We start from the raw sequence: 25,170 nt of genomic DNA, 5'->3' as shown, positions 1-25,170 counted from the left end.
CAGGACTAATGTGACATTTGGAGCTTTTATTTTCATTTACTGGGCTATACCCTTAGTATTAGTCAAACAACACATTTTGTGATGAGCCTGTAACTCTGGGTTCTTGGTTGTCCAACCACATAATCACCATGACTATAGCCACCAGATTCTAAATTTATACCTTCCTTCTAACTGTGAAATATATGCAATTTTTTGAGTACCTTAATGTCGCTCAAATCCTTCAGCAGCAACCATAATTCTTTGAATTTCCTAAGAACCTAGATTGGTTTAAGATCATAAAAAAAATTTCTTTAATCTTTAAGTAGTTTTCAATTTCTAGTCTCCCTATAGGAAGATGTATAACTTATGGTAACAGGTTATTCTCACATTTTTAAGTACAGGTCAAAGGAATACAATATAAAAATTATAAAAATGCAACTTTGTTAAATTCATCAAACACAGCACTTCCTTTTATGATTTTCATATTAAACCTATAAAGGCACCATCACAGGACTTTGTGGATTAAACATTTACAGAGCATGACAGCATCTGGGACAAAAGGCTTCCTGGTATTTCTATGGCATGTAGTCATGAAGAAAGGGGTCTTCCCTCTGTACTTAGGAGACTCTGTTTCCCTACTTGTGGTCTTCAGTGGAAGGCAATGACTGATAATCTACTTTAAAAGGCAGAAATTCTGTATCCATCTGACTTCTGACTGACTACACAGCACAACCAGCCTAGAGCAGTGAAGAAGCCAGCACAGAGACACTTCATTTTGTCAGACCTGGCTCTATCTTCTGGCAATGCCACTTCCCAGCTGCGAACAGTCATCGTCACTAAACCTCAGTTGGGCTCCCCAGGTGGCACAGTGGTGAAGTATCTGCCTGCCAATGTAGGATTTGAAGGTTTGATCCCTTGGAGAAGCAAACGGCAAAACACTCCATTATTCTTGCCTGAAAAATTCCATGAACAGAGGAGCCTGGCGGGCCACACTCCGTGGGGTCGCAAACAGTCAGACATGACTGAGTGACGGAGTAAACCTCAGTAATTTCACTGGTAAAAGGGGGACAATACCACCCACTTTACAGGGCTGTTGTGATTATAATCAGAACTTCTTGTCTAGGGTTAAGTACCCAGCAGCATCTGGCTAATAAAGGATAAATTAAAAAGTTAAATTATTAATGCAATAATCAATTCTAGGGTAGTGCATTCTAAGTCGCGTTAGTCATGTCTGACTCTTTGTGATCCTATGGACCGTAGCCCATCAGGGTCTTCTGTCCATGGGATTCTCCAGACAAGAATACTGGAGTGGGTTGCCATGCCTTCCGTCAGGGAATCTTCCCGACCTGGGGATTGAACTCACGTCTTTTATGTCTCCTGCACTGATAGGCGGGTTCTTCACCACTAAAGACATCTAGTGTTAGGCAAAAATACAGAGACTCAATTAGAATCCGGAGAAGGCAATGGCACCCCACTCCAGTACTCTTGCCTGGAAAATCCCATGGATGGAGGAGCCTGGTAGGCTGCAGTCCATGGGGTCGCGAAGAATGGGACACGACTGAGCGACTTCACTTTCACTTTCATGCATTGGAGAAGGAAATGGCAACCCACTCCAGTGTTCTTGCCTGGAGAATCCCAGGGACGGCGGAGCCTGGTGGGCTGCCGTCTATGGGGTCGCACAGAGTCGGACACGACTTAAGCAACTTAGCATCAGCAACAGCAGCAATTAGAATCACTCAGACTCGGTCAGAAGGGACATCAGAGATTTTTATTTTACAAAAGATACTAGGCCCAAATAGGAAAGTGACTTGTAGTTGGCAGATAAAAATTGAGCATCCACACAATTTCCAGACTAGAACACTTTCCAATGTGTTCTTAAGACTTAGAACTCTAACTTCTCCTAAGTTATTTTATAGCTTATAGCGACACATTTCAGTCATTTAAAAAAATTATCTTTCCAGCTCTAATGTAGGCACAATAAGGTACAAAGGATGTAGCAGAACTTTGTAAGAATGGATTTAGAGGTTTCCATCAGTCAATACTACACCCAATCAACAGACATCAGAAAATGCAGCACAAGTTGAGTTTACAAGTATATTGAAAAAGAAAGAGGCCCCTGAGGGCAAACACAGGCAAAAGTAAATGTGATAGCAGTAAGACCCCATCTACAGGAAACTGGAGCGGTAAGGTTTACCAAAGGATTTCAGTCTGGCACCTGGAGATTTAAATCAAGTAGATGTAATTGCATGTTTAGTGTCTGTCTGGCATGAACATTGATTCATCGAAAGAAAGCCTATTTGTTGACAAAATGCAAAAATAGAGGTGAACAATAGCATGCTAAGTGGAAATGCTAGCGCCCTGACCCTTGAATGCTTTTTCCTGGATGTGTTACTGGGCAGGCCCGGCTATGAGTTCCAGAGACCTGCCATTACTTGGATGAGAATCCAGAACAGTACATGTCTCAATTCTCCTGCTGTCCCAAAGCTGGATGGGGCAAACAATATTCCTTGTAAGAGCCAAGAATCTAAAATTTTAAAAATATGAAACTAAACAGAGTAAGACACAAATTTTAGTAAGAATCAATATAAGTAATGAGGCTTTATATATATATATATATTTATTTATTTATATATATAAATCAGCCTCCATGGAGATGTGGCCAAAAAGGAACATGCAGAAATGACAAACTATTAAATTCAAGGTCAGTGTGAGGTGCCAGTGCAAGGTCCAGCAAAGACGCATGACTGACTAAAAAATATTGGAATAAGGAAATCATTGGAACTATTCTGGAACATGTAGGCCTTGACACCTCATTTTAAGAACATCAAGTAGGCATATATGGAGACAGATGGGGGTCTAGAAGTGATAGGAGCAAGAGCTGACTGAAAAAATCTAGGGGAACATGAGCTATCTTTAAATATCTCAAGAGCTGCCCTGCAACAGAGCAACAGCACAATCTTTATGACTAGATAAGACAGAAGTCACATTAATGGACAGAAGGACACAGATTTTGGTCTAATAGGCAAAAACCTATGAATTCTGGAAGATTTCAGAAATGGGGAAAAGGCTTGCTAGAAAGGCAATAAATTCCCATGTGGTCACAGCAAATGTTCAGGAGGACTAGGTTATTTGTTTGTGGCCTGGGGGGATGGAAAGGTTCGGTAGCAACTATGTTTGACCAAAAGTAAGATGAGATGATTTCTAAGGTTCATTCAGACTGAGCCTTATATGAGCCAAGTAGAAAACTACTTTAACTAAGTATAACTGACTTATTATATAAGGGCTATAATCTTGAAATGTATCAAGTAAGACTGGGTTTAACAGGTTCAATCCCTCGTTATTTCAGAGTCCACACAGCTCCAACTTTCCCTCCAGTGTGGGAACCACAGACAGGGACAAATCAGCATCTGTTCACTGGTCATTCACTACTGGATAGACTACTTACAGGAACAGACCGTGGTGTTATTCTCTGAGGGTAGCATGAAGCTGTCGACAAAGATTAAATGAAATCAACACGAACAAAGCAACAATTTCTGTAACAATGAGTGGTTTGGGTATTGTTTTATTATTTTTTCCCCAGCACATCTTAAAAATCACACATGGGCATTTACTTATAGAACAGTACAGTCTAGGAAAAGCAGTAAAAAGGAGAATCCAAACATACACTGAAAGCACAGTAAACAGACTGTGTTGAGCCCTTTGGAAAACAGTATGGCTCAGTCTGAATTGACAAAGCTATACTGGAATCCCTTAGCAATTTTCCTTCCCACTACATATCCACTTTGAAGACTATTGTAAAGAGAAGAACTGTTTGTATGCATTAGTTACAGCAGTAAAATGGCTTACATAGAAGTGCTTACCCACGTGTAGTTCCCAAAAGGTGACTACAGTACTGGCAGGAAAGATGCACTGCCTTGGAGGAAGACTCGGGATAAGATATTATTCAAGTCAAGTTGTATCAGAGCCAAAGTATTTCACAGGCTTAGCAAAAAAAGGAAAAAATTAAGAAACATAACCTACACATATTTCTCATAAGATTCATCATTGTTCAGAAACAGAAATATTTATTACTCTGAAGGCACTATCACACAAAAAAGGACTGACACACAACATAAGGAACAGGAACCCCAACCCCCTCCCCCACTCCAGGCTCTGCTCCTCAGGGAGCTGTGTGAGCAAACAGCTAAAATGTGTAGTGGGGTGTCTTCATGACACAGTGAGTATGCCACATCCACCGAGCCACATCTTACGGCTACTAAGTTGGGACAGTAGGAATAAAAATGCAAGAAAGTACATCTAAATCCCACTGACTGAATAGGTGTACTTAAGAGTACTGGTCTACCACACCATTAGTTAAATATGCAAGAACGGGTGATTGAAACCAACACTGTGGAAGGGATCGTCCATGTTTCGACATACAACTACTTAATTCCTGATGTGTTCTCAAAGAGGAATAGCTTTGAACTGCCACACAAGCTCTGTCTTTAAAGACTAATCCTCTCCCACTTATTTTAAATAATGGCTATTTCATGGGAGGGAAAAAAAAAATCCCAACAAGGCACTGTACGCTTTGGGGGAATATTCTTTAAATAGCTCAAAAAATAATTATTTATAGAAACTGTATACCAGCACAAGTGTTTCATGTCCTTTTTGGATATGTGAACAAGACTGCTTTAGTGGTTAAACAACATGTTTCATCATAGGGTGCTCAAAAAAAACCACTACCAACAATAAGATGCCTTAGAAACATGTACACACACTACTGAGATACCCACACGCAAACATTTGTTTCCTTTCTCTCCCTCCTTTGGAAGTTCAGAATATTTGAAAAATGTTCTTAATGATACTTAATGTATTATCTTGTTCCTTGTGGGGGGGAAAAGTATAAAGTAAACTCCTTAGGGAAGCAAAAAGAAATCTTGTCATGCTCACAGGATTAAAGTTACTTAATTCTGTGATGGTTCTTTGTCTGCAGTGGTCCTTACTCACGTTTCTTAAGGAATTGTGGTTAGAAGAGCACAAAAGTGCTCATTCTTTGAGGATCTTCCAAAGCTCAAATGGGAATGCTTCAGGTTCACAGGAAACTAAACACCTCCTAGGAATATAACATTGATTTAAAATAATTAGAGTAATAAAACCTCACTAACAATATACTCAGCTATAAATCCAAACGGATTTAGTTATATTTAGGTTGTACTTGATTATGCTTCATTAATAAAATTATAAAAATTCTGTTTCCAAATTAGTGGAAATATGAAGATGAAGAACTAAAATTGAAAGACAAACCCAGATGCAAACAAAAGAACAAACACCTTCATACTCCCCTTGAAGAAGAAAATCTCTTAGACCCAGGTCCATTTTATTAATAATATAAATTTCTATAATCTGGTGACATTACAGGTAGCTTTTACAGTTAAATTTCATACTAAAGACAAACAGTTGGCTTAGGGAGAAGAAAGCTGAGTAACTTACATACTTTATGTCACACACTGTATTTCAATAGTTTAAAACAATCTTTTACGCTTCCTGGATTTCAGCATCAACGTATATGAAATTAGTAAGGATTAAACACATATATTGACAGGTGACTCATTTGGGAATGTGAAGACTTCAAGCTTCCAGAACTCGTTAAGCCAAAGGTGGTTCTGGATTCTTTAGTCCTAACCTGGCACTTCTTATTTTTGGCTTTTCACACACCATGATCTAGACCCTAATTAAAATTAAAGTTGCTAAAGATTAAGTGGTAACAAACAGTTGTTAAAGCTGTCTTTAACTCCTGTCTTAGTGCTTCTTAAAATGTATACTTTCCACAGACTTTCACCTTGGTTGCTTCAAGCACCCGCAAGTGCAGTTTATGCACCGATGCACAATAAATATGTGTCCTATGTTCACATGGAATAAATGCTTAACCAAACCCAGCCCATTGGAGCAGCTGAGGTTACTGGCTTCAGTTTGGGACCACAGGGCTTTTCTGATCAACTATAGTTAGGAAGTAGAAAATATAAAAGAATCTGACAGCAGAAAATCACTGGAGCCAACATGCAAAAGTCATTTTCAAAAACGCAAGCTAGGACTTACTTAGCAGTTACTAAAGGGATATTCTGAAAGAGGTTTACTTGTAACCATCTGTATCTAGTTTAATACACACACTGATAGAAGCTCATCCTTCATTGCATTTTTGTTTTCCAAAATACATCAACACAGCTATGTATACCAGAAGGCTTCCAGCTTCATAATTAGCTTTCAGGTAAGAGTACTATTTAGGAAGAAAACTCCCAATTCCTCAACATAGGAAAGAATTTAATCCTCTTTCTTTGTGGTAAAATGCTGGGCACAATAAACATGTGGCTTCTGCAATTCTAACTAAAACTAAAAAAGCTCATGTTACTTAGTATAAGACTAATAAACTCACTTATACATTGTAAAGTGCACCAAACATTAAGGCAACTATTTCTCTAAGGGTCAATAAAACTTGTTCATACTGAGTCCTTAGTATTCAACACCATTTCTCACTAGCAGCAATTCCTATTCCCACTAAAACGCCAACTCAAATGTGACATCATCAAATAAAATGTTAGAAATAAGACTAATTTTAGAAAGACAAATCAATGTTATACAGTCCTGAAAATCAAATAGGCTACATAAATAAACTTATTCAAGCCTCACATAAGCAACATCCCCTGGCTTTAACTTTTATGAAGCCATTTTCAGATATTTCAGAAACAGGAGGTAAGGTTTTAAGTGCTTCTGTGTGTATACAAGAACTCAACTCTCTGCAGACAATAAGTATATGCTCAGGCACCTCTCAGCAGCAGGCGTGTGGAAGCAGGGAAAGGCTTTCTGATTTACTAAGTCAGAATGAAACAGTCCTGACAAGTGTTCATGTGTTTCAAAATCATCCCTGAAGAAATGATTCAAACTACAAAAGGTAGTCATCACTACAAAATCAAGATTGGGGAGTCAGGCATGCATGGGAGAAGAAAAACAAAAGCATAAAGCACTAATTTCCATTAGGTTCATGTAGAATAGTGAACCAACAATTTCAGGTGTTACATTTCCTAATTCTGAGGTTGCTGAAACCTGAACTCCCTGGGAAAGAATGTTATAACAATCACGTGCAAAGGAATGGATCTGCTTAAGAATCTATGTTTTATTGTAAAAATACTACTCAGAACATGTATACACGTCAGTGAGATATTAGTACTGCATTTTACATTTTGATCACCAATTAGAGAAATTAGTTTCATGAAGAGATGCACTTTATAAAGCTGAGATTCTTATAACCCTAGAAGCAAGTGTTAATTTCCTCACCAGGTATCCAACTATTTCAAATATCAAGGGCTTGAAGCAAAGATCTGCTGGAAATTTTATAATTAAAAATAAATCACGAATGAAGAGAGGCCGCATCTAATAAATAAATATTTTGTTTTCATTAAACTAATAGTTCAATTTTATTTGCTTACAGATTTTAAGTTTATTAGTTTGAGGCCAATTTCGTTAAAAATTATTTATCATTTTGAAGTCTTAAAAATATCACTTTGTCAATTTTAGATTTTCACTTTTCTGGTTAAGGCTACTTCAGATATAAAAGGTATCAAACTGCCCAAAAATACTTTGGAACTGTTGCTACATAAACAGACAGTGTGTCCTTTTAAAGGATCGTCTGCATTTTGACTTACATTAGCTGATCAAATATTAACTTTAAAAAAATTATCAAAAGTTAGGTATTGCATTAATAAAAGAATCCATCTCAAAATGTGAATCATGAAACTTGACAGTGATTCAAAGTAATTTATTTTAATATGCAGGTTTGAATGTAAAAATGTTTGCTATATGTGGTTAATGTTCTATTATTTAAGAAATATGATATTTCAAACGTTTGATTATGGCATGTGTATTAATAACTACTGTTTTAAAATTTTAGGTTAAACCAGTAATTCAAAAAAGGCATTAAACCATTATTAAAAATTAAATTGAAACTTTACTTTTATATGGAAATTTTTCATTTTGTTTGGGCTAATTTTTTTACAAAAAGGTTTTTTCTCATTAAAACTATTGAGGTTTTCATATTTCAGTGGCTGAATGATGACTGCATTTCTTTAGCCAAACAATTCTTTGAACTGGAGACATTCAGTGTAAGGAGTCTTCCTTCTTCTGCTCCTGTTGCAGCTTCTTCTGCATCTCAGCAACAAGAATGTGAAATGAGAAACATCAGTACTCTACGTTGAATAAAGGCATTTCTTTCATGGCAAACCTTTTCTTCACATACAATGAGTGAGACATCAGCTCTCCTTATAAAACATATAAAGAATGAATTAGGATATAACCGTATGTTAGGATATAACCGTACGTTATCTCAGTGATACAAATTCAACTCATACCTCAGTAGAAACAGAAATATGGAGAACAAAAGATGTCCCCTGACAGAATAAATCATCCTAATGATTTAAGGGTTCATAACTGGATACTAATTTCAAAGAAAAATGTAGGCCAAGCATCTAAGTAAGAACTGGAGGCATCCTAAGAGGTTGCCTATACTCTTTCATGGGTATTCTCCCTTAATGGCCTACTCACACTTGTAATGCACTCTTAAAAAACATACATGTATACAACTCCTCAGTGGAATCCTTCCCTACATAGCTGCTTCCCAGAAATCTTCTTTCAAAAAGGGGGATAGAGAAACAATAGATGACACCAAAATCTGCCTTTGTTCCCCAAGAAGAAACATCAATACAAAACAGCTGGCAGCATCCTCTGAAATAACAACTGGTAGCCAGCCTTGTGCTGCCTGACTGAAATTTGAAATGACAACCAGTTGGCTGTAAACTAATGCACCTACAATGAGAGAGATTTAGGAATACCATCTGTCAATCCATAGATGCAGAAACAAAACAAACTACAGAATGAAACAAACTTATTTTAAACCAACAAATGCAGCTGAAATAAAGTCCATGATATATTTGATTACTGGTATAACCATAGTTAAAGACTTAAAATAAAAGTGACATTTTTCTTAGCAATAGTAATGGATTTATAAAAGGTTTCTGTTTCCAAAGATGTTATTGGGGTCCACATATTCCTTGACAGACTTCAGCATCCCAAAGCCGACATCAGAGATACTTTCCTTTAGCCACTGCTTCCGTAACTTGCCCACTGAAAAAACAAAATCAAAAATGCTTCAATATACACTACGATGCTGGAAACCAATCAATCTTGCGACCATGAATGAACAAACACTGTGTGATAAATGCTTTTATTCAAAAATGAGAAATGTTTTGCTTTATTTGATTTATTGAGCCCACCAGACTATCAAGCTCATTAAGCCCAATGTATTCCCAGGGGAAGCCTGCGCTCCACAGTATCTCCTTTCTCTGCAGACTATAAAATGGAGATGGAGGAAGCTTGGACTGAGATTATGACCCATTTTACAAATAACAAAATGAGAAAAACATGCATTTCAAAAGAACCCACCTCTGGTCTTTACCAAAACATGCCAAAGTTTCAGAGAAAATAAAATTAACTAACGAAAACACATCCAGATGATTTTTTGGGGTATACTAGAGCAAAAATGACAAGATATATATATCCATAAAATATTCTGAGAAGAACAAAATCTTTTAAAAAATTGAAAAAAATCTGAACTTTGGGCTTAAGAAAAAAAATCTGATTATGAAGTTTTCCATTTGCATTTTCTTTCCATGTGACTTTACAATAAATTTGCATGCCCAAATAATGGTTATTTTTCTTCCTATTTTTTTTCCAGAATTAGAGATTTTTTAATTCACTGAATAAATCATATACCTAAACCACCTTAAATATAATTATCAGATTTTACATACTATATGTTTCCCTTCTGGTTTTCTAAGTCCTGCTAATTTATTCTGAGAATAACGAATATAATAGCAGCATAAATTATATTTTAAAAGGCATTCAATGAAAAACATAAACTTTTCTAAGTAGAACTTTTGTAAGAAAGGATATGTACTTAATCTAACAAAGAATTCTGAAATGTCAACTTGCTGTGGCATTAAAAGGCAAAGCAAGATGCTGACTTATCTGTGGCAAAATGGATAAACCTTATTTATGGCTAGAATTATTTGTGGTCAGTACTTGTCAAATGTATTATTGCAATAATTGAATTCAAATGGTCATTTTCCACAAATGTTCATTAATGATCTAAGTCATCAACAATGATTTAATTGGCCAACTAAAATGGGAAAGCTTCTTTCATTAAAGCATTCAGCCTGTCATTCTAAAATGCACTCCCATTTATCAGGCTGCAGTGATACACCATAGTATCTGCCTTTTGGAAGCCTTAAATACCATTTTAAGCTCAAATCAAACCATCTTTTCTGTCTAGTTTCCCAGGAAACCATCAACTGTCATTAAAATAATAAATAGCATGACATTCTCAGAAAGCAAAATATTCCGCTTGGCTTCTGGAAATAAAAAAGTATTGCTGGTATTAAGATGAGGTAAAAAGCTCTACAGCAGGAGAAAAAAAATCTTAAATTCAAAAGAAAAATTCAGTTTGAAAGAGTTTTAAAACCAGAAGTTGAACGTACAAATTCCTACTCATGCAATCTCTACCACTTGAAAGATGTTCTACCAGCTCCTCCTACTATCTCCCTAAGGGACAACTCATCACAATGCCCCAGCCTGAGTTTTCTCATCTGCAAAGGGATTAGAATCTACAGGATCTCTTCACCTCAAATATCCGATGATTTTAACACTTAAAGTTACAAATCAGTTATTTCCAGATTTGCTCCAGGGTATTAAAAAGAAAATAAACCTACTCTGTGAGTGGTAAAAGAGTCATTATTTTACGCCACCAACACTGAGGCAACTCAGGAGAGTGGGGTGAAAAGCAGTCAATGCCAGTCTCCACTGTTATCTGTAATATAGTTTCACTGAATGTGTCCTGTGGTTATGGATGTAATTGTCCTGAAAAGACTGCAAACAACTGCTCCAACAAGATGGAGCACATTAGAACCTCAGCAGGGTGCCCAACAGCTAGCTTGTCTGCCTGGTTTTACACCTCTAGTAATAATGCAATTCCACAAGGAACTGAACCATCGTCTGAGAAGCCACCCAACAGCCATTGCATATTTAATGAAGTCACTCACCAAGCGCTGGAAAACAGAAGGTGCTTGGAGTGCATCATTAGTTCTGTCAGAAGGATAATTTACACATCTATCTTGTCAAATTTTCTATGGTTTATACTTTTACAATAATCAATCTAACATACATTTGATTAGTGAACTAGAAAGTAAAAAAAAAAAAAGGCAGTACAGGCAGCATAGCTGTGGCCCCTCATAAACATATCCGATAAAAAGAATTTAACCCCCTGATGATTTGATGGCAGAGGTCTATGAGCTTCTTCTGTTAGTGATAAGAAAATTTAAACTGAAGTCAGAAACCACAATTTATGCAATTAAAGGGATGAGAAATCTTTTTGGTTTTGCTTAACAATTTAAGTCAACTACACTACAGGATAAATGTACAAATGGAAAAGAGAGCTTAAGCAGAAATGCTTAATGAGCATTTATAATAAGAGATCATTGGAAATCGTCTTCATAAAATTCTAGAGAACTTTCTTCTCTGGCTGCCTCAGATGAATTAGTAAATTAAAACACAACAATGAAACATCAAAGGCCCTAATCCCGAAGGGGAGATCACACTTGAAAGTAGAAGACTTCTATTTTTTAGAGCTAAACAACAGCAATAATAATGCCATTTGTACAGTCTTTATTTTCATTGCCAGGAATTTTAGAAATTAGCTGGTTAGACTGATCTGGACATATGTAACACATGTGTGTGTATAACTATACAGTAGCTGCTTAAACACTTACAGACTCATTTTTAGAAAAGGTAGAAAAAACACTCTGTCCGTTATGCAACATGCATACTAAAGGGGAGAATGGATGAATGAAAACAGCAAATAACAGATGGTCAAGACTATTTCAACATTTCTTGTATGAATAGTTATCCATGAAAAGGCTTATGTACATTCATACTCAGTTCAGTTCAGTCGCTCAGTTGTGTCCAACTCTCTGCGACCCCATGAATCACAGCACGCCAGGCCTCCCTGTCCATCACCAACTCCCGGAGTTCACTCAAACTCATGTCCATCAAGTCGGTGATGCCATCCAGCCATCTCATTCTCTGTCGTCCCCGTCTCCTCCCACCCCTAATCCCTCCTAGCATCAGACTCTTTTCCAGTGAGTCAACTCGTTGCATGAGGTGGCCAAAGTATTGGAGTTTCAGCTTTAGCATCAGTCCTTCCAATGAACACCCAGGAGTGATCACCTTTAGGATGGACTGGTTGGATCTCCTTGCAGTCCAAGGGACTCTCTAGAGTCTTCTCCAGCACCACAGTTCAAAAGCATCAATTCTTCATACTACATGAAGCTTATTCCTCTTTCCAGGCCTAGATTATCTGATGTGTGGGGGTATTCATGACTACTGACTCAAATGCATCCCTTTGACTTCTGATTCTCTAGAAGTATAAACCTAGCTTGAGAGCCAACAGTAGAACTAGAAAAAGCCAAGCCCACCATTTCTCAACATAAGAAAAGGACCCTGTATTCCACAATTCACATTTTTTCTATATATTCAATGTTCAAAATGCTCAAGTCAGGTATTTAAGAGTCTTAAACATATTTTTAAAGATACAAAAATCATAATAAACATTACAGAAAAATAATGGGAGGAAATTCTTTTTCTGTTTTTAATTAAGAGTGGAGTTCACGTTTTTAAGAATTTCTCATAAATACAGCAGAATAAAATAAATATTTTCCCACAATATACAGTACATATCAAAAATTATACTTTCAGAACAGAGAAAATAGAAGCTTTTGGGGATAATCTTTGAAATCATAGGCTCAACAGTCCCCTCTGGATGTTAACAGCTCCAAGAAAGAATACACTTTGTGCGGAAATCAACAGAAAATGAACTGATCTGTATACAAGGGGGACAGGTAATGGGAGTCGTGTGTGGAATATGTGGACACAGTGGCCAATCTAGCCACCAAAAATTATTTGGAAGGGACAAAAGAATTAGCAGAAACTACCAAATAATATCATCTTAAAAGGGACACATCTGCTAGCCAGAATACTGTTGAGCTAAATTAAAAACTTTTGAATTATGAAGTTGATTGAAAAGATTATGAAATGGGCTGGACTTTTAGAAGATTATTGAAGCTAAAGCCTAGAATCAGAATTTAGCCAAAGTTAAAAGCACCTAATCATTATTTTAACAACTGTATTTTGAAAGCTCTAGTTTAAGGATCTTTTTAACACTATTCTATAGGTCATTTAAAAAAGAAACTCTAGATTTAGCTGCTTGTTTGAGTGATCTAAGCACTGACTTTGAGGACTTAGTTGTCCATTTGCTTGTACTATAAGGCATTTGTGTGTGTGTTGGATTTTGGTACATGCTGAAAGTAAGTAACAGATCTCCAACTGAGGGATACTAACATCCAGCTTTTAAAGACACATGAAATGAGACTATGACTACCCACGATTCCACTTTAATGCTTATGCTCAGTCATGTCTGACTCTTTGCAACCCCATGGATGGTAGCCTATCAAGTTCCTCTGGACTGTAGCCCACCAGGATCCTCTGTCCACTGGATTTTTTCAGGCAAGAAAAATGATGAAACGGGTTCTTTGTTTAGAAATGAGTTACCATTTCCTCCTCCAGGGAGCTTCCCAACCCAAAGACAGAACCTGCATCTCCTGCAATGGCAGGCAGACTCTCTACCACTGAGCCAACAGGGAAGCCCTGATTTAATGTTTAGTGGATACTTAAAGTCATGTTTGATTTCTTTAATAAAGTCATCTGATTTATTTTCTACTACTAATGGCACTTCTAATATCAAGATGAAAAATTCATAGATACCATGGACTTTTAACAAAGCAGTTAAAAAATCTGGTATAAGATTATTTTATTAAATATTTTAAAATGTCATTTTCCTCTATGCTAAGGGTTTATCTGTGCAGTTTATAGAGCAGCACTAAGATCTTACAGATCCTTGAATAGGTCTTTAGAGATTATGAAACAGGAAGAAAATCTGAATGACCAACATGATAGCAGAACACAAGAGCTGGATTCAATCTGTCTTTAGAACACAATCAAGTGTTAATTCTGCTCTGTGTCCCCAGAAGATGGATTGACAAGCTCAAAATTTAAACCAAGTGGCAGTTAATGCCTATACAACTGAGCTGAAAGCAAGTAAGCAGACCAAATAACCTAAGGGCAGAAAAGGATAGAAAACATCACAGGCTCCTTAAAGGGGCATGTTTTATTCATTTCTGTAGTCCTGTTCCATAATACAGGGCTTCTATGGTGGCTGAGATAGTGAAGAATCTGCCTGCAATGTGGAAGACCCAGCTTCGATCCCTGGGTCAGAAAGATTCCCTGGAAAAGGGACTCCAGTACTCTTACCTGGAGAATTCCATGGACAGAGGAGCCTGGTGGGCTACAGTCCATGGGACAGCAAAGAGTCGGACACAACTGAAGGACTAACACTTTCACTTTCCATAATACAGGGTATCCACACAGTAAGAATAATAATAAAAAAAAAAAAGTCAGTTAAACTATATTGAACCACAGTTATCTATAAGCCATTTCAGATAAAGAGTAGGGATGCAAATATCCAATCTGGGTTGCTTTACTTTCCTTTGGTTTTATCTGCCTTGCATTCTCTATATTCTGACATTATTTCTTAGATATACTCAAGAGTTCTTCTGTTAGCTAAGACAGGAGAAGGAATGTCACAGAACCTCACTCTCTTCCTTCAAATCTCTAGGAGTCTTTGGAATATATCAACAGTTCTCAATAGAGACAATTTTGCAACACAAGGGACATTTAGCAATGTCTAAAGAGGCCTGGCGTGCTGTGATTCTTGGGGTCACAAAGAGTTGGACACAACTGAGCGACTGAATTGAATTGAACTGAAAGACATTTTTGGTTGTCATGATTTGGACAATGTTACTAGAATCTAGTGGGTAGAGGCCAGGGATGCTGCTAAACATACTACAATGCATAGGACAGCCCCCACAACAAAGAATTATTTAGCCAAAATGTCAACAGTGCCAAGATCAGGAAATTTTGGACCATATATTTCCAAAGGTCCATCTCCCAGAAGCCCAAATAATTTCCATAAAAGCAAACATATCTTCACTGCTACAATCAACTGAATTAGAAGTAAATGGCTCCTGCTATTGTAAGGTTACCTTGTTTTAAATTTGAGGCTACTGACCAAACTGGGGCTACCAACTCCAGTATTCTGGCCTGGAGAATTTCATGGACTTAGTCCATGGGGTCACAAAGAGTCGGACACGACTGAGTGACTTTCACTTCACCAAACCGAAAGAAATTCTGGAAAAAGTGGTAGAGTAGACAGAAGTTATACTCAGAAAACCTACCGTTAATGACAAATGCTAGTTTATCTTAGAACTTAACTCCTAAAGACCTGAATCTAATTTCTACTGAAAAAAATTTTAAGTCATATTTTTGGGCCATTTTCCCAGCCAATGAGTGAAAATATATATGAAATAAAGCTTCACAGCACTGCTCAATACAATTTTCTGTGATGACAGAAACATTCTGCATCAGCAGTGCTTACCTCAGTGGCTCCTACCCACATGTGGATATTAAGCACTTGAAAGGTGGCTACTGCAAATGAGGAAATAAATTAATTTTATTTCATTTTAAATTTAAATAGCCACAAATACCCTAGTGGTTTTTGTGTTAGACATTACAGATGATTAAAAATTAACTTTACCTAAAGTCACTTTTAACAGATCTTACACTTGAAAATACCTATTAGGATTCATTGCTAATCACCTGAAAAAATAGCTATGAAAAGTTAATGAGTCTATAACAATATAATAATATGGTAGAGGTATTCTGAGATTAACAAACATCTAGTACTGGTAGGCTGCAATCCAAGGTCTTGAGGTCACCAAGAGTCGGACATGACTGAGCGACTGCACATTCATTTTTCACTTTCATGCACTGGAGAAGGAAATGGCAATCCACTCCAGTATTCTTACCTGGAGAATCCAGGGACGGGAGCCTGGTGGGCTGCCGTCTATGGGGTCGCACAGAGTTGGATACGACTGAAGCGACTTAGCAGCAGCAGCAGTACTTAAAAGAGTACTGTGCTGTGTGCTGTATTTAGTCACTCAGTCATGTCCAACTCTTAGTGATCCCACGGACTGTAGCCCGCCAGGTTCCTCTGTCCATGGGAATTCTCCAGGCAAGAATACTGGAGTGGGTTGCCATGCCCTCCTCCAGGGGATCTTCCCAACCCAAGGATTGAACCCAGGTATCCTGCACTGCAGGCAGATTCTTTACCTTCTGAACCACCAGAGAAGCCCACATAAGAGAGTCTTGGTCACAAAATTGTTAGGGAGAAAGAGTTCTCTTTAGAGGTCCAAAGAGAAATGGTTACTATCCAAGCTACCTATTCTTTCCTAGTGACTGAGAAAATACATCTGAAGCTGGAAGCTACTACAGGTGTATATACAGCACAAGGTAAGAGGCAGCAAACACGATGCTGCCCCTTCCCTCTGTCTGGGACTGAGCCTCTGAGGCCTGCATGGGGAGGGAGATGTAAGGACCAACACATTCTTACAATAGATTTTGTCAGCTCTCAAATCTGTCTGTACTGTGACATAGTTGAAATAGTTAAGTAGTTAAATGTTCAACAACATCATGAATTGATGTGAGAGTTGGACTGTGAAGAAAGCGGATCGCTGAAGAATTGATGCTTTTGAACTGTGGTGCTGGAGAAGACTCTTGAGAGTCCCTTGGACTGCAAGGAGATCCAACCAGTCCATTCTAAAGGAGATGAATCCTGGGTGTTGGCCACCTCATGCGAAGAGCTGACTCACTGGAAAAGACTCTGATGCTGGGAGGGATTGGGGGCGGGAGGAGACGGGGACGACGGAGAATGAGATGGCTGGATGGCATCACCGACTCGATGGACATGAGTTTGAGTGAACTCTGGGAGTTGGTGATGGATAGGGAGGCCTGGCGTGCTGTGATTCATGGGGTCACAAAGAGTCGGACACGACTGAGCGACTGAACTGAACTGAACTGACATCATGAATTAAATTGGCTTTTACAGTCTGGTCTTAGAATCTCACTATTTACAACACTGCTTCAGTGGAAAAATATTACATTCAACTTTTAAGTTTTGTGAGAAAAAGCAAATCACAAAAAGAAAGAGCAAAACAAACTTCTGCTATCTTATGGTAATCTGATAAAGATTTTATACTGGAAAGGCTATACTCATTTGATAGCTATCAAAAGACCAAAATCACAACCAGCATATTGCCACGGATATAGTCGAGATCCAGAACATTTCCATCCCCACAAGGAGCCCTGTGTTGCCTTTTTATAGTCACCTCTCTCCTATACCAACTCATGGAAATCACTGATGTGTTCTGTATTTCTCTAATTTCACTATTTCAAAAATGTTATAGAAATACTATCACACAGTATACAATTTTGGAGGACTGGCTTTTTTTCAGTCAGGGTAAATTCCTGGAGATTCATCCAAGTTGTTGCATGTGTTTATGGTTCGTTTTCTCTTACTGCTGAGTAGTATTCCACGGTACAGATGTACCATAGTTTGATTAGCCATTTAATCGCTGAAGGACATCTGAGCTGATTCGAGTTTGGGACTACCATGAGTAAATCTGCTGTAAATGGACATGTGCAGGTTTATGTACGAACATAAGTTTTCAGTTCTGTGGTAGAAGCATCAAAGAGCATAACTGTTGGGTTGAATGGTAGTTATATAAGTTTGATTTTTATAAGAAACTGCAAACTGTTTTTATGTAATGATGGTACTACCCTACATCCCAAACAGTAATGCATGATTTATTTAGTTTCTTTACATCCTTGCCAGCATTTGACATTGCCACTATTTTCTAATTTTAGCTTTCTGATCAGTGTATAGTGGTTTCTCTCATGGTTTTAATTTGCATTTTCATAATAGTTATGGTTTCCCTGGTGGCTCAGTGGTAAAGAATCCATCTGCCAATGCAGGAGATGGGTTTGGTCCTTGGGTCAGGAAGATTCCCTGAAGAAGGAAATGGCAACCCATTCTAGTATTCTTGCCTGGAAAATTCCACAGACAGGAGGAGCCTGTCAGGCTCTATTCCATGGTGATGCAAAGAGTTGGACATGATTTAGCAACTAAACGACAACAATGGTTAGTGATGCTGAACATCTATTCATGTAATTATTTGTCATCTGTGCATCCTCTTCAGGGAAATGATTCTTCATGTCTTCTGCCCATTTTCTAACTGAATTGTTTGCATTTTACTATTGAGTTTTGAGAGTTCTTTGTATTTTATAGACATAGATCTTTTGTTGGAAATGTGGTTTGCACATGTGAAAAGCCTAACTTTTCATCCACTTAACAGAGTCCTTCACAGAGCAAACATTTTTAATTTTGACGATATCTAATTTATCAAATTTTCCTTTAATGGACTGTACTTTTCGTGAACAGTCTAAAAACTCTTTGCCGAACTTTAGATCTTGAATATTCTCTCTTGCTTTTTGTTTTTTCTAGAAGTTTTGTTATTTTATGTTTTACATTTAAGTCTATTATCTATGTTGAGTAAACTTTGGTATAAAATGTGAGGTTCAGGTAAAGGTTTTTTTTTTTAACCTATGAATTTCCATCCAATTGTTCCAGCACTATTTGTTGACAAAACTATATACTTCCTCCACTGGTTGCTTTATATCTTTGTCAAAACTGGTCAGACGTATTCATGTGGGTCTATTTCTCAGTTCTCTACTCTGTTCTATGGATCAATACTCCTCCAATACCACAGTCTTGATGACTGTATTATTATAAGTCTTGAAATCTGATAAATTGATTCCTATGATTTTGCTGTTCTTTTTTCATCTACTTATTTCCTTTACCTTAACATATAAATTTTAGAATAATCTCTTCCATATCTACTAAAAATATTTCTAAAATTTTGATAGGAATTGTATTAAATAGGTAGATCACTCTAGGGAGAACTGACATGTTTATACCATGTCCAGTGTTGTACCAATCCATGAACATATCTCTCCATTTATTTAGGCCTTTAATTTTTTCATCAGCATTCTGTAACTTTCAGAACATAGATCCAGTATACATATTGTTAGATTTATGAAAAAATGTGTACGTATTTTATTAAATTTAAATGTCTTCTTTGGAGCAAATGTAAATGATACTATATTCTAAATCACAGTTTCTATATGCCTGTTGTTAATATACAAAAATGTAATTGATCCTGGTGTGGGCTCTTTTATTCTACAATCTTGCTGATCTTGTTTTTGTATTTTTTTTCCATTTTCTACAAAGACAATTATGTCATCTATAAATAGTGATAATCACCTTGTCAATCTGCATGTCTTTTATTTCACAGTACAGGTTTTTAACAAAGCTGATCTTTTGCTCATTACTTTGAGTAGTCCCTTTTTCCTTTCAAAGTTCCTGACTCTACTGGATTATGTCAAGATCACAAAAACTGCTATGAGCAGCTACCCCATAATTATTCTCTGAAAAATAGGAAATAAGTTTGGTTAGGTAAAGACATTAATATATTTAAACTAAGACTGGTTATATTTCATCAAGATTTGTTTCCTGACAAGGACTTAGGTATAATTTTAGCAAATGAACAACTTAAAAACTTGAGTTATAAATTGAAATTAAATATATGGCTGACATAGATGCTGTTGTTTAAACTGACCAGCTCGTCAGTTACAAAAACAAGCGCTATTAAGTTAAGCAGGCTTTGTATTTCCTATAGCCTCCAGTTCCAGACTACATCTGTTTTCTTTGATACACAAAACCAGAGTTAAAATAGCTCCATTTATCACAGCATGATTGTAGGCAGACAAACCAGCCTGTCTGTTTCCAGATAGTGAAAGCGACTGTTATTCATCACAATTACAGGCCAAACTCTCTAAGAGAAATTGCATCAATATTCTCCCAACCCCCAGCCCTTCTACTCTTGAACTCAAAAATGGTACTGAGAATGTCATGACACTGCCTGAAGGTCAGTAACTAAAGATGCTACTATGATGCTGCCTTGAGTTTTAAGTTCAGGATACATATTAAAGAAAACCTTTCTACACATATAAACAGCGATCTTTCAAGAACTCTATTAATGATTAACTTTAGAAGGATAATTAAACCCACTTTATTTAAAATTTATATGGAAAGATTTCTGCTTGAAATGAAACTAGGAAACTACACTGAAGAGCATGTAAATTTGAAATTTACAAATTAGATGATTAACTTGAAGCACAGAAGCATTTATGAAAATAGACATTTTTATAGCAAATTTTGCAGCCAATATTGTGAAGAAAACTTATTGCTTTCATACAGATGGTAACAGAACCTCCTATAGAGTAAGACTAACCATAGGTTATAGATGAAAACGTTAAAATAACTGTTCAATCTTACTCCTGGATAAGGGTCTTTTTCAAACTGTAACCCTTTTTTCAATGGTTACAGTAAAGTATACAAACCAGAGTTTCACTTGGTGCTTTTATGTTTTCTTTTATGTTTTTAAAAGGCTTATTGTTTTTTAAGCACCTATTATATACGCAAGACACTTTTGATGTTTACATACATTATCACACTTAAGTCTTATAATAATCTGAGGTAGGTACTATTCCCATTTTGCAGATGAGAAAACTGCAGTTCTGAGAATTTATTTCTCTAAGGTGATACAGCTAGCGAAGTACAGAGCCAAGAGTCAAATACAGATTTGATTCTGAAGTCCATGTTTTTTCTCCTCTGTCTGTAAGCCTCTCGAACTTTTATTTGCTTTAAGACAAAATTTAAATGGAATCTTACATACATAATGCATCTAAGAAAGGACACTAAAATGGCTGGTTGGGCAGTTATAGAGAAACGCACATTATTTTACCCTACTTTTCCACTAAATAACTGATTCTGCTAATATACATTCTCAGAAATAATGTTATGAAATAAACTGAGCCTTTCCGTGATTAAGCATGACCCTATATTCAGATAAGGCCTGCTGATTAAGCATTTGAAGCTAAATTAGCAAGGAGATTAATGCCATTCATGTTAATGAAAAATTCAGATGTTTGAGAATCTGCAAAACTGCCCAAAATTCTGTGAGCGCTTAGACACTTAACTAGTCACGTAACATATTCACTGATTACCTACTTCTAGGTAGAACAGTCACTTTTCCAGGGGCTGGGGAACACAGTGACAGACAAGATAACAGTCAGGAACCCCACTGAACTTACTCAAATGGGAAACGCATAAACTATACAAGAGAATAGGGAAGATGACTCTAAGAAAGTGACATTTTTATCCGAGATCTAAATGATGGGGAAAGTGAACCATGCAAATATCTGGGGGAGGGGGCACAAAAGAAAGACCATCAGAAAGAGAGGGAACAAATAGCAAAGGACTTTGAAGAGGAAGGGGGTGACAGGTCTGAGAAACAGCAAGAAAGCCACTACTGCTACAGGGGAAAAGGAAGCGATGAAGAGACAGAGACACACACACAATGTATATACCCTGAAGAACCCGATATGGACACTGGGTTTTATTTTGAATATGAGAAGAAAACACTGAGTTTTAAAAAGATTACCTGGCCAGCAAGAGAAACAGCAGAGCAATAGGCGTGGAGGTAGACAGACCAGTAAAGAGCCTACTGCAGTTGTCCCAGAAGGAAAAGAATAGTGATTTAATGAGGGTGGTTTTGGTGACGCCTTCTGGTATTGGGGGTCATCAGCGTAAGGACAGTGTTTTCAGTCCTGGGACTGAAGTAATCACTGAGGCAGTGAGGGGAACACGGAGGAAGAACTGGCTCTGGGCTGAGCTCTGGAGCATGCCCGTGTTTAAAAAGTACAAAAAAAGGCAAGCTAGCAAAGGGAAAGCATCTTTTTACTGGGACACATGAAAGGTATTTTGTGTTTAGGCTTACTTAGTTTCTTTTTCTAAGTCATAGAGGAATCAAAGTAGTTTAACATTTGTTTCCACACAGCCATATTTCTGACTGTATGAAAAAAAAAAAGAGAAACGTGATAGAAATAAAAGATTCCTTATTTAAATGAGGTAGAACCTCTTGATAAATCAATATGCATTCAAACCTTGCTACATTCAAGTTCAAGATAATAATTTCTATAATTAAACTACTTCATTGACCTTGGAGTCTTCAACAAATAAAGGCCTATAAACCTAGAACCTGAAAATGCACATAAATTATACATGAGCTTTATTGTAACATGATCTGACCTGCATTTGTTTTATTACCTGCTACTGACAACATGTTAGAAACCTAGAGTCAGGAAGTACAAAAACAACCAGAAAGTCAAAGTGACTTTTGTGCAAGAACTTAGAAAACAATGAAATATTTATGTAAGGAAATTAAAATATTAATTCATTTCTGTTTTAACATCTAAAGCAGGACAAGCAACTAAACTTAGGGTCAAAATTAAACAGCTATTATTTTATTTTAAAAGAGAAACAGTAATGTTTAGTAATTCTTCTCATATACTTTTAAAATCATGTGCTTCTTTTCAAAGGCATTCAATCTAAACTTTTTTAGCTTTTGACCTATTTTCACTATTTTGGGTTCTTAAGTCAGAGGACAAGGACACTGACATAGGAGGCCCTGAGTTCAAATTCAAATTCTAACAACTATTGCTCATACTTTGGAGTAAGCTACTGTACATTCAAAGCCTTAATATTTCTTCATCTGAAAGACAAGAACAGTATCTATTCCACAGCATTCTGATCAAGATTAAAGGAGACTGTCAAGCAGACATCTAGCAAATGCTTTATAAACGTTAATTCCTTTCCCTATTTTATCTCCCTCCTCTGATGTTTTAACATCTACAGCATTTACATGTTTATTAAAGTCACCTTCTAAGTGCTTTTCAAAGAAGAGGGGGACTCTTACCTTGGTTAAAATATGATGACATCATAATCCTACTAGTTTTGATCAGCAGTCTTTTGAAATGCTATCATATTTTACTTTATGGAACTGTAAGTTCCTTCAAGAGAAGGACTACCATTCTTTGAAATCCTACTGTCTCGTGGACAAGTAATATTTATAATGTGGAAAACATTATACAACAATGTTAAAAAGCATTAGGCATATGTGGTATCAAAAATATCCCAGTAGCTATTTATATTTTTTGCTCTGGAATCAAGAATTGAATGATCACGATCTTTTGGTTAGTTAATGTTTACATCTTTCCAACTATTTTTAAATTAATTTCTATTTGTGTTCATTGACTAACAGATTTTCAATAATAAATTAATAATAAATATAATAAACTAATAATAAAACAGATTATTAACCATAGCTTTAGACAAATAATAAAGTCTGTCTCAAATAAGTTTGTACTGCATTATTTAACTCTTTATTATTTTAAATTTGTGTGTACTTTCTTTTTCTGTAATGACATCTTTGCACATATTTCAAGTACGTTTACATAGGTTCTGTTAAAGCCTACTAAGAAACTCTCAGCGTCTAGGGGGTATCTGAGTAAGTACTGACAGCTGTTCCACCATATAGAGCTGTTCTCTATATGAAAGGCTTTCAGCATTTCATATAGAGACACCACTGACTGGACCTGAATATCTTCATAGATCCTAAAGGCATAAAGTGTCATTGGGGAGAGAAAAAAAAACATTGGTTTGGTTTTCCTCTACAATGCTGCAGTTCATTTGGTCACTTCTAACTTCTGTAGAATTTATCGCTCTGTAAAACTTGAGTAAACAGAGACCGTCCTCTCACAATTAAGGAAATTAGTTCACCTAACCTGAGTGACTTCACTTTCACTTTCACACACTGGAGAAGGAAATGGCAACCCACTCCAGTGTTCTTGCCTGGAGCATCCCAGGGACGGGGGAGCCTGGTGGGCTGCCGTCTTTGGGGTCACACAGAGTCGGACACGACTGAAGCAACTTAGCAGCAGCAACCTGATTATCTAACAATTAAGCCTCTATTTCTTTCTATTCAATACAAGATTTGGCTTTTTTTACCCTCTTGTAGAATTACACCTCTCTCATATTTACTATCACAAACAAGAATCCTACAGTTTCTTATCTCAAAGGAAAAAATACACTTGTTGGCTGCTGACATCTACCAAAAGGCAAAATTGCTGGCTCTGGAAAAGAAAAAAAATTTTTTCTTTAAATAAGTAATTATAGCAACATTATTTTGCTTCCTCCCTCTATCCAATCAATTTAGAATTAAGAACATATTACTTCATGATACTATATAAAATTACTATGTAATTTCCTTACACAGTAGTAATATAATGGCATCCTAAAATAAAATATTAAAAAAATTGAGTACTGTATATAGTTTTCTGAACATTTTAAAGAAAGGTACAAAAAAATCTAAGCACCTTTATGAAATACCTCATGTTTACATTTCCAAAATTAGGTTTAGACCTTTAGATTAATCAAACGCTTTTAATTCCATTTAAGAGGTTTCTAATATTCAGTTTCTTCCCTTCTTCATTTTCATCATTCTAACATTCATTAGAATGTTAATCAAAAGTTAATAAATAGGAAGAGAAGGGAAAGAATTCATTTACTTTAATGCTTATCAGTCAGCTGAGTTAGAAATTCATTTGTGAAGAGTAAGAAAAAGTAAGGGGAATATAATAGAGTAAATCGATACAGTGATGCTGGAAACTATTTTTCTACTTCATTCATCGACATTAGCGATCTTCTTCAGGCCTGACTGAATACAGATTCTCCACAGCTCACTATGTTTTCTACCAAAATTCTTTCAATCTTCTTACATACATGTATGGAGAGCTGGCTGGGGCCAATACTATTCTGGTGCTGGGAGGAATGAAACAGAAGTCCCTACTGAGGATCCTACTTTCCAGTAGAAGGAGATAGCTAACTATGTTAGATAATGCTAAATGCTATGATGGAAAATCAAACAGGAAAAGAGGGATACGGAGAATCCAGAGTAGGAGTTGAAATTTTCAAATCAGTGGTCATTTATCTTCATGTACTTCCCTAAAAAAACTATACATATCTATTTTTCTAGGCACCAATTTATATATTAAAAACACTGCTAGTAACATAGATAGACATATCATAATTTTTATTGGTGACATGATCAACTCTCCAGTAACTTAATATTATAATGA

The 25,170-nt window shown here is 36.6% G+C and overlaps 1 protein-coding gene across 2 annotated transcripts in view; it reads right to left on the bottom strand.

The window, feature by feature from the left end:
* Positions 1 to 1,728: 1,728 nt before the first annotated feature.
* The window catches only part of AGPS (alkylglycerone phosphate synthase), a 134,084-nt gene continuing 110,642 nt past the window's right edge, over positions 1,729 to 25,170 (bottom strand). The window contains exon 20 of one of the 2 annotated variants that reach the window (XM_055398610.2): positions 1,729 to 9,132. In XM_055398610.2, coding sequence (XP_055254585.1) covers positions 9,011 to 9,132 — 122 coding nt within the window. In that variant the 3' untranslated portion in view covers positions 1,729 to 9,010. The other variant, XM_088830350.1, reaches the window with a different exon arrangement.

This window comes from Moschus berezovskii, chromosome 2 (assembly GCF_049115385.1).
Source record: "Moschus berezovskii isolate FMDL1 chromosome 2, NW_MosBer_1.0, whole genome shotgun sequence".
In the NCBI taxonomy this organism is placed as follows: domain Eukaryota; kingdom Metazoa; phylum Chordata; class Mammalia; order Artiodactyla; family Moschidae; genus Moschus; species Moschus berezovskii.
This window is presented reverse-complemented; position numbering and strand designations above follow the sequence as displayed.